Raw genomic sequence first — 11,086 nt, 5'->3', positions numbered from 1 at the left:
GATCCACATCATAAGCTTGACCTTCATTTCTTGTCTCAAACTTGTTTAGTCCACTTGGGAGCACTTGGCAGTACCTAGCTTCAATCTTTAAACCATTTAGTAACTGCCTTATTGCAGGACTTACATCCTTTGTCCATTTCTTGTGTTTCAAGTTAAACATCCTCTCCATGATATATAACCTCAACTCCTCCAACATAGTGATTATTGGTTTCCTTCTGGCCTTAACAATTACTGTATTAAAGCTCTCGAAAATACCATTCTCCACTGCAGCACATGCCCTCCCTACCTCATAAAATGCTATTGGCCAGGTCTTTGGTTCCTTCTCCATCAAGTACTTATGGGCTTCCGGACTTAATCTTTCAATTTTTTGCATGCATTCATTGAAAGATTGCGGTGTTGTTGCATTGCAAGCCTTCCAAAAAAAGGTTCTCAAAAATAGCCCCTGCAAACCTCTTCTTAAAATTTGCAACAATATGCCTTGCACATTGTCGATGCTCAACACAAGGAAGCACATCCTTAAATGCCACCATCAGACCCTTGTGTTGGTCATACATTAAGGTGAACCCAGTGCCCATACCTAGTTCAAGATCATCTCTCAGCAACTCCAAAAACCACATCCAGTTTTCCTTATTCTCAACACACACTATTGCCCATGAAACTGGAAATATGTGGTTGTTAGCATCTCTACCCACAACACACAATAATTCCCTATTGCATACACCCTTAAGGAAACATCCATCTATACCTAACACCTTTTTACAACCGTCTAACCAACCAGATTTCACATTAGCAAAACATAAATAGAACTTACTGAAGTAATTCAAACCATCAGGCATGCATTGGACATCCATTTTCACTGTTGAACCTGGATTGCTTCTTCTAATTTCCTCATCCAAGTAGCCCATAACCTGAATGGGCAAGCTCCTTTGCAACACACCACCAACAACCTTTTGTTGTCATTCTTCTTGAAGAATAGTTGGTATCTATTTGCCACAACATAGTTACATAACATATTTTTCAGCTGCTTTGGACTTTCAAATTTCATACCAAGAACATGTACTTGCCTCTTCCATTGCATATCAGGGTTGAAAATGGAATTGATCTCAACATCTTCTTCTTCAACTTCATTGTCACCAGTATCACCCTCTGGAGGGCATAACTTACTAAGAAACTCATCCCCAGTCGTCTTGTTCAAAGGTATTCTGTCAATGTCAATTACTTCATCTTCAAGAACTACATTGGGATGGGTTTCATCAGGGGCAGTGTTTTCTTCATTTCTAGGTACACCATCATCTTCAAGGCCACTTTAATTATCTTCACTAACAACCAGAATCATGTCATCATCCCACCATTCCTCTAACCCATTCCCATTATGATCAACATAAACTGAAATTTCCCCGTATTCATACCCGCTATCTATAAACTGGGTAAAATCCAAATCATCTACAATGGGATGAATCCCTCTAGATAAAAGGATGTTAGGTAAGCAGTAGTAGACGTTTTGAAACTCTTCCCCGATAGCTCTATCAAGAAAATCAAAAAAGTCCCTTACATCCATACCTGCCCAATCAACATTAGTGAAGAGGAACTGATTCCCACCCACATACCCAGAAGGATTTCGAACAAATACACCATTGTAGTGTAGATGAACTCTCAGATATACAGTTTCGTTATCGTTCTCAGCCATGCAATAGTGAAACAATCTTCAAAGAGTAGAATACCTTCGACAGCAGCAGTGTAATCTCAATAGTGGCTAAGATGGTTAAAAACCCTTGTTAAAATCTCCATTCCTCTTCTTATAAGACGTACGACTAAGGAAAATGAATTAAAATTATTTACTAGTTTTTACACTCTGGAGTAACACACTTGGCACAATTAATAATTGACCACCTCATTCAATGGCCATGTCACCTATTTTACTGGCTAAATAAATTAGGAAATGAATAAAGGTATGAGAGACAGGTAATTTTCGAGTTTGAGGGTCCATAAAGACCAAAAAACAATATTGGTCTTTTAAAACCTAATGTAAAAGTTAGATGGGTCTCCGAGAAAAAAACCCTATGGATTAATTCGAATTATTTAGAGGTACAAGGAGTGGACTACAATTGTTCAATAGTAAAACATATGAGAGAAGTCAGAACCTTCATAGGGGTGGATGGTTCTGGGAATCCTAGAAAAGTTTTCTGGAATCCTCCAAATGATAAAAAGAAACAAGATAATTACTGGATTAAAATATTATTATTTTGAATTCAAATATACGGTTTCTAGGATTATCAGGAAGCTATATAAAGGGCCATAACCCCTTGGATTTTCAGCCACTAACTCCTACAATAGAGAAATCTGAATTCTCATCTCTCACCTCTCACATATTCAATCCTACGGTTTCCTATAGTTTTTGGGTGTGACGTATTAGAGGCTACCACACAATTGGAGCTAGGTTTTCCAAAGGATACTTCAAGAAGATCTTCAAAGTGTTTGATAGCTTAATTAGAATTAGGCAAAGGTATGTTTCTAGTCATGATTTTGATAATCATAGGGTTCTAGTTTTGTCTCATAAAGTATGTTGTTATTAATAGTGAAAATCCATAGATCTTGTTTTAGGTTGCATGTACCCTCAAGTGTTAAGTGAAATGTCGCAAGTACAATGTAATTGTAACCTAAAAATGTCACACCCCAAAACCGGAACGGCGGAAACGTTCGGGGGTGGAGGACGTCATGTACAGTATCACAACAATGCAAAGTAGTAAACAAGCAAAAACATAATCCATTGCATTAATAATATAATTTAATACAGGTGTGTTCTGTCAAGTTTTATAGACACCAAAAATATACATCAAAATAAAAGGTGAGTCTTGAACGAGCTCCATCTTCTCTAAAACCTGGCTCCGGTACCTGTCTACTGGCGACCTGAGAATACAAGTTATTTTGAAAGAGTTTATCAGCTTTAAAGCTGGTGAGATCATAAGTATATTAGTGTCTTGTATTTGTATGAAAGTGTTTGTAAGTCTGTATAAGTTTTGTAAAAGTTTGTATTTGTTTTGAACTCTCCTAGAAAACCCTATGTTTCCTACTAAAAGTAGCCTTCTACCAAGGCATCTAGTATCTGAGTGTGTGTCTCTTGTAAGAGTGTGTATTTTCCCAAATCTGACTATCATTAACCAAAATATAGTTTTTTTTACATTATTGTTTATTGTGAGAATATCACAAAGTAAATGTAAAAGGAAAATGTAATAGTACTGTAGTGTTGTATTAAGTAACTACTGCTATACTAATTACTTTAAATCAATTGTTATTTTAAAGTACCATGTGATCGGCCTGTATCCTGCTACCGACTCTATAGAAAAACGACAATGTAAGACGTCGTAAGAAATGACGTTTGGCACCCGTAGACTTGCAAGTCCCACTGTAGCGAGCAGCAAGGTGTAGGATAGTCAATCCAGTATAGATCTATACACAAACTCATAGGCTCCCCATTTAAGGAGATTTTGGATACAAAACGGGTCATGACAGGTAGTGCCATGCCCCCGTTAAGTGGATCACATAACTGTAAGTAATGTATATGTATATGTATATGTATGTGCTAGCTGTATTGTGTGTTCTTTCTCTGTTTAGCCTGTATGTTTTGTTTCTCATCACTGTGTATTATGTTTGTTTCTCATCACTATGTATTATGTTTGTTTCTCACCACTATATATTATGTTTGTTTCTCATCACTATGTATTACTCATGAATGAACTGACTCATTGTATGTTTCATTGTTCTAGTAATAGTATCTTCCTAAACTATACCTATTATAGTTTACTAGTAATGTTGTTTGTGTATATCAACATGTTTGTATACCTTTGTTACCCAAAGGCATTGAACTGGATGAAAGAAGTAACTGTTTATATCTATACACATATACTTGATATATAACTAGGATTCAAACGACCTTCGAACAAATAACCCGAATACCCTAAGTCCACAACCAAACAAGGAACAGGAAGTAAGGTGAGCTATCAGTCCTAACTCCTTTCAATCTTACTTATATAATTATATCCATATAGATACACAGAATATAAGTTAAAAGATTTTAATAAAAGTATTTGATATGTAAAAGAGTTTGTAAAACAGTTTGAAGTAAAACAGTTTGAAGTAAAACAGTTTGATAACACAGTTTGAAAAGTAAGAAATCCACTTGTTTGGTAGTTATTAATCACATGTGATTGATATAATAACTATAATAGTTCAACTTGTATCCCCCCCCATAAAAGCATTTAAAAACATTTAAAAGGTTAATTAAGGGGTATGAACTCACCTGTAGTGAGTGGTTTGGATGAACGAAATGTATAGGATGCTAGGTGTTAAGTGAAGACTTGTACACACACAATGATCCTAGTTAACATATAATATCACATATATGTATCCAATTAGTCTTTAAACAACTAATTAACAAAATTAAGACATCCTAGGACATGTAAAACACCTTATTTAAGTGCTATAAGTCATAAGGATTGCATCTAAGTGTTGTAGGACATTGCTAATGAATTTAGGGTTCAAGGGGACCCTTTATTGGAGTTTACGGTTTTGTGACCATAACTCATTGAGTTTACGGTCGTAAACCCATGAGTTTACGGCCGTAAACTCATGTTTCTTTGACCATCTTGTGTTTTGAAGCCTTAAAGATCACAAGAAGCATTCCCACTTCATGTTTAAGCCTTAGGAAGAGATTAGGGCACCATTTCACTCCTTTTAGGAGTTTACGGTCCTTGGACCATTTCCCTTTGGGTTTACGGCCGTAAACCCAAATGGTTTATGGTCTTTTGATGTTTTCATGTACTAAACACATCAAGGAAGGGATCTAGGCTAGTTTCCAAGGCTTAGAAGGGACTAGGGCACACTTTGGCACCCTTTTTGGGGTTTACGGTCCAAGAACATCTTGGACCGTAAACACCTTTGATCCTTGGTTTCTTGGGTGTTTTCTTGATGTTTAGAAGTGTAACAAGCTCTATAATACTCTAGGATAGAAGTACTTACTAGGTAGAAGCTTGAAAAGGTGCTAAAAGTCCAAGAACACTAGTGTGTGTTCTTGGTGTTCTTGGTGAAACTTGAAGATCTACACTTTTTGGAATGATTTCATAGATGGAATCATGTTAGATCACTAGATTAAGGTATATATCAACTTATTAGGGTAAGAAACACTTACAAGTTGAAGATCTTGAAGAAATGTTTGATGATACTTGAGAGAGAATTGAGATTTGGATCTTGAAAATGTGAAAAATGGTAAAATATGACTAAGTGTCATATTTATACCCCCTTTTAGGGTTTACGGCCGTAAACACCTTTGTTTAGGCCGTAAACTCCAAACTCTTGGAGTTTTGGAATAATATTGTTGCACAATAAACCCTAGGGCATCCTTTCTCTTGATATCTCCTGAAGTACTAACTTAAGAACACTCAAACTTATTCCAAAAAGCTTGAAAGTTAGCAGAAACTGTTCTGACTTCTATTGAATTGAATGGTTGTACATAATAGAAATTTCGGGTTGTCACATCATCCCCTCGTTAGAAGGAATTTCGTCCCGAAATTAGAGTTTAAGCAAATAAGTAGTTACAAATAACTAAGCAAAAAGACGAGGGTATTTCAGTTTCATCTGATCCTCTCGCTCCCAAGTGAATTCAGGTCCTCGCTTGGCGTTCCAAGGAACCTTCACTATCGGGATACGGCTTTGTTTCGTTTGCTTGACCTCCCGGTCCATGATCTCTACTGGTTCTTCCATGAAGTTGAGGCTCTCGTTGATCTCGATCTCGTCGAGTGGGATTACAAGAGTCTCGTCGGACAGACACTTTTTCAAGTTCGAGACGTGGAAAGTAGAATGTACGTTACTGAGTTCGCGCGGTAAGTTAAGTTTGTAAGCTACAGGGCCAATTCTTGCGAGAATCTCGAAAGGCCCTATGTACCTTGGATTTAGCTTTCCACGCTTTCCGAAGCGTATCAAGCCCTTCCAGAGTGAGACCTTGAATAGAACACGGTCGCCCACCTAGAATTCCAACGGTTTCCTTCGTTTATCAGCGTAGCTTTTCTGTCGGTCTCTAGAGGCTTTCAATCGTTCATGAATTTGAACGATCTTCTCTGTCGTTTCCCGAATGATCTCCGGACCTGTGAGAGTGCTTTCAGGAATTCGTCCTTTAGCTAACTGGGTATCACCCGCCTCAGCCCAGCACAGAGGGGATCTGCACTTTCGGCCATAAAGGGCCTCGAATGGAGCAGCCTTTATGCTCGTGTGATAACTGTTGTTGTAGGAAAATTCGACAAGGGGTAAATGAGTATCCCATGCTTTCCCAAAGTCGATCACACAGGCTCGCAGCATATCTTCCAAGGTTTGGATAGTCCTCTCACTTTGTCCATCGGTCTGTGGATGGTAGGTTGTACTCATGTCCAGCCTAGTTCCTAGGGAACTTTGTAACGACTTCCAGAACCTCGAAGTGAATATACTATCTCTGTCTGAGATAATGGATATGGGAACACCGTGCAGTCGTACAATCTCCCTAATGTAAGTTCTTGTAAGCTTCTCCATCTTGTATGTTTCCTTGATAGGCAGGAAGTGTGCGGACTTGGTCAATCTGTCGACGATGACCCATATGGTATCAAGTCCACCCGTTGTCTTGGGCAACTTGGTTATGAAATCCATAGTGATCCGCTCCCACTTCCATTCCGGTATCTGTGGCTGTTGTAGTAGACCGGAGGGTTTCTGGTATTCGACCTTGACCTTGGTGCAAGTAAGGCATTTACTCACGAAGGTAGCAATCTCTGCTTTCATGTTAGGCCACCAGTATAACTTTTTAAGATCCAGATACATCTTATCTGAACCCGGGTGGACGGAATAACGAGTGTTATGCGCCTCGTTCATGAACAAGTCTCTGAAACCACCAAGTTTAGGGGTCCAGATCCGATCCATGAAATCATAAGCTCCGCCACCCTTAACCTCCAAGTTCTTATCCATCCCTCTCAAGGATTCACCCGCGACATTTTCAGGTTTCAAAGCGTCGAGCTGAGCCTCCTTAATTTGCGTGGACAAGTGTGAATGGATAGTCATAGTCAATGATTTGACTCTACGACCAGAATATTCTTTCCGACTTAGGGCGTCAGCTACTACGTTGGCTTTACCCGGATGATAACGAATTTCGCGTTCGTAATCACTGAGTAGCTCGACCCACCGTCGTTGTCTCATGTTGAGCTCTTTCTGGTCGAATATATGTTGTAGGCTCTTGTGGTCTGTAAAGATTGTGCTCTTTGTACCGTACAGGTAGTGTCTCCAGATCCTCAGAGCACACACAACTGCTCCTAGTTCAAGATCGTGTGTGGTGTAGTTGAGCTCATGTGTCTTCAGCTGTCTCGAGGCATAGGCGATGACCTTACCTCGCTGCATCAGAACACATCTGAGTCCTTGATTTGACGCATCACAATAGACAACGAAGTCTTCTATCCCTTCGGGGAGGGATAGTATTGGTGCGGTGCACAGGGCTCGCTTGAGCGTTTGGAACGCTCTCTCCTGCTTCTCTTCCCAGTCAAAGGCCACGCCCTTCTGGGTCAGTGTTGTAAGAGGTTTCGCAATGCGGGAGAAGTTCTTAATGAACCTGCGATAGTACCCAGCGAGGCCTAGAAATTGACGAATTTCTGTAGGCGTCTTCGGTGCTGACCAGTTCTCAATGGCTTTAATTTTGGAAGGGTCCACGTGTATTCCCTCTTCGCTAACCACATGCCCTAAGAATTCGACTTTTCGGATCCAAATTTCGCATTTTGAGAACTTCGCATAGAGCTTCTCTGAACGTAGTGTTTCTAAGACCTGTCGCAGATGTTGACTATGCTCTTCCTTACTACGAGAGTAGATAAGTATGCCATCGATGAAGACGATGAAGAACTGATCTAAGTAAGGACGACACACCCTATTCATTAAATCCATGAATACTGCGGGCGCGTTTGTTAATCCGAACAGCATCACTACGAATTCGTAGTGCCCATAACGAGTTCGGAAGGCTGTCTTCGGAACATCCTCCCCTAGCACTCGTAGTTGGTGATATCCGGATCTTAAGTCGATTTTGGAAAAGAAATTCGCCCCTTGAAGTTGGTCAAATAAATCGTCAATACGAGGCAAAGGATAACGATTTTTGACGGTCAGTTTGTTGAGCTCCCTGTAGTCGATGCACATACAAAACGATCCGTCTTTCTTCTTGACGAACAAGAATGGAGCTCCCCAGGGTGAGAAGCTTGGTCTTATAAAGCCCTTGCTGAGCAGTTCATTAAGTTGACAGGACAGTTCTTGCATCTCTGCAGGTGCTAGACGATAGGGCGATTTGGCTACGGGGGTATCCCCTGGAACTAAGTCGATTCGGAACTCGACTTGACGTTGCGGAGGTAATCCTGGGAGTTCTTCTGGAAAGATGTCGGGAAAGTCGCGTACTACTGGAATGTTCTTAATAGATTTCGTTTCTTGGCTCACATCGACCACATGAGCATGGAATGCGTGACATTCCTTTCGCAAGAATTTCTGAGCTTGAATGCTCGAGATGATACGAAGGTTCGTGCCGGGTTTGTCGCCATATACCACTAGAGTTTCGCCAGACGACAGATTAAGGCGTACAGCCTTTTCGTAACACATGATGTCGGCACGATGAAGACTCAACCAATCCATGCTGATAATGACGTCGAAACTTTTAATTGAGACCGGCATGAGATTGATTGAAAAAGAATGGCCATCTAAAGTTAGGGTACACCCTATGTATATACTGCTAGTGCTCTCTGTCTTTCCATTAGCCATTTCTACAGTGAACGGTTCTTTAAGTGCTTGTGATTTTTGCTTAAGTAAATGAGCAAATTTTTGGTTCACGAAACTCCTCTCCGCTCCACTATCAAATAGTATGCATGCATAAGAGTTATCGAGGAGAAACGTACCCGTGACCACTGTGGGGTCGGCAATCGCTTCCTCGTGGCCTATGGCCAGAACTCTTCCCACTCCACCGGCATTTCCTGCCTTCGGGCAGTTCCTTTTATAGTGGCCCACCTCGCCACAACCGTAGCAAGTTTGGCTCACACCAGCGCCGGGGACTTGGGTGATTGGCCTCGCCGGAGCTTTGCAGAAACGGGCAGTGTGCCCCTTCCTGTTGCAGTTCATACACTGCATTTCCCGGCAGGCACCGACGTGGTGGAAGTTGCATTTGTTGCACTTAGGCAAACTTCCAGCGTACTGCTTTACCGGAGCAGCAGCGGCAGGTGCTATCGCAGCATGAACTGCCACGACCTGCTGCTTTTTGGCAGCCTTTGTCTTTCTCTTGTCATCCCAAAACTTCCGCTTGGAATCAGCGGTTCTGGCGGGTTCTGAGATGGCCAGGGTTGTTGTTGCGGCCGGGGTACAAATCCCATGGTCTATAAGCCGCTGTGCCAATCGTTTGGCACTATCGAATGTAGTGGGGTTTGAAGCCAAAACATTGCCCTGGTATGGAGGCACCAGCCCCCATATGAATCTTTCTATCTTCTTTCCCTTTGTGTGAACCATGTTGGGACAGAGGGCCACCAGTTCACATAACCTTGCGGTGTAGGAGACTATGTTGGAGCCCTTCATGGTTAGGCTCCACAGTTCTTCCTCTAGTTTTTGAATTTCGCCCCTCGGGCAGTACTCTTCAACCATTAGTTCTCTCATGGCTTCCCAGCCCATAGCATTTGCCACTATTAGGGATAGTGACTTGACATGGCTATTCCACCATGTCGGGGCTTTGTCTTCAAAGGTGCAAGCATCAAACTTGACCTTGCTCCCCTCTGGACAGGAGCAGATTTCGAAAACCGATTCGGTTTTCTCGAACCATTGCGAAAGGGCAATGACTCCGCCAGTCCCTCTAAAGGACTTGGGCTTGCAGTTTGTGAAGTCCTTGTAGGAGCACTCTCTCAAGCGCACAAGGATTTCACCATGAGTAGATAGGACAGGAGTTCCTTCCCCAGTGGAACCCGAAGAATGATATTGTGCCATAGCTGTAGCCACAGCCGCAGCTACAGCAGCATTCAGGGCTGCCGTGTCGAATTGAGGAGTAGGTGGTGTCGGTGCGGGAGGATCGCGTCTTGTTGATTTACGTGGAGGCATCTTTTAACTATAAGTTTAGAAAGATGAAGATATTGATAAGAATTTAATAGGAAATAGATAAGAATGACTCATGGACTAACTCTCCATAGTCCAACAGCACAAATGAATAACACGATTGATTGTAAACGAAAGCATTTGGATATAATTTCCATGAGATTAGATATCTGTCAAAAATACTGGAATTACAGATGTAATGAGTTCGGGAAAAATGACCTAGAAGTAGGCCTTACATCAACCAAGATGGAAAAATTCTGACAGAATTACGACCTAATCAACACCTAACGGGTCTAAGATTTACGAAGATTTGAAATTAGACTAGAGTTTTTACATAAACTAAGTTACATCCAAAAGAGAAGTCGATGAGACTCTATCGGCGACGAGAACTACTAGAGTAAGTTCTTAAATCCGATAGAAGACGTTCTATGTCTCTCACGCGCCTATCAGATCTTGCCTGCTGAGCTCGAAGTTCCCTGACTTCAGCTTGGGTTTCAACAAGTTCCCTCTGTAGAACTGTATTGCGGACCTGAGTCCTTTCATGAGCGGACTCTAGCTGGTGAATGCGGACTGTGTTAACGCCAGAGTTGGCGTCAATCTCCACTACTCGGTCAATAGCTGCTCGACCTTGCTTGGTGTTCCGAGCAATCCTATAAACCATGATGGGTAGGACCCTGTCAGCTGAACCTCCCTCAGTGAGGTTGTAGAAACTTATGTCCCCATTGTAGGGAATGGGCTGACCCTATTCCTGACTCCATATATTCAAGTTTGTGGCCCACAGAGGTGTGGGTCCTTGAAATGCTGGACGATGGATTGGGTTTGGGTCTTGAGCAGCTAGGGGTTCGTTGTTGACTTCTGGCTCTGAGTCAGAACCGTCAGAAAAGCCTTCAGCTTCGTGATCATCCAATGGGATTGGGTGATCATCTTCTGGCTCTTCTCCCAGCCATCTTGCATTGTCGTGGTTGGGATAGTACGGGTCTCC

General features: G+C 41.7%; 1 protein-coding gene across 1 annotated transcript; it reads right to left on the bottom strand.

Moving 5' to 3' along the window:
- Nucleotides 1-377: 377 nt before the first annotated feature.
- LOC145106449 (uncharacterized) lies at nucleotides 378-851 on the bottom strand. Its single transcript, XM_079043421.1, has one exon. The coding sequence runs from the start codon at nucleotides 849-851 to the stop codon at nucleotides 378-380; it is 474 nt and encodes a 157-aa protein (XP_078899547.1).
- Nucleotides 852-11,086: the final 10,235 nt, after the last annotated feature.

This window comes from Lactuca virosa, chromosome 4 (genome assembly GCF_052849685.1).
Source record: "Lactuca virosa cultivar CGN04683 chromosome 4, Lactuca_virosa_CGN04683_v6, whole genome shotgun sequence".
Classification (NCBI taxonomy): Eukaryota; Viridiplantae; Streptophyta; class Magnoliopsida; order Asterales; family Asteraceae; genus Lactuca; species Lactuca virosa.
This window is presented reverse-complemented; position numbering and strand designations above follow the sequence as displayed.

Bases quoted from the DNA above. Each gene is read 5' to 3' on its own strand.
- LOC145106449 (XM_079043421.1), bottom strand. From the start codon at position 851: ATGGATGTCCAATGCATGCCTGATGGTTTGAATTACTTCAGTAAGTTC.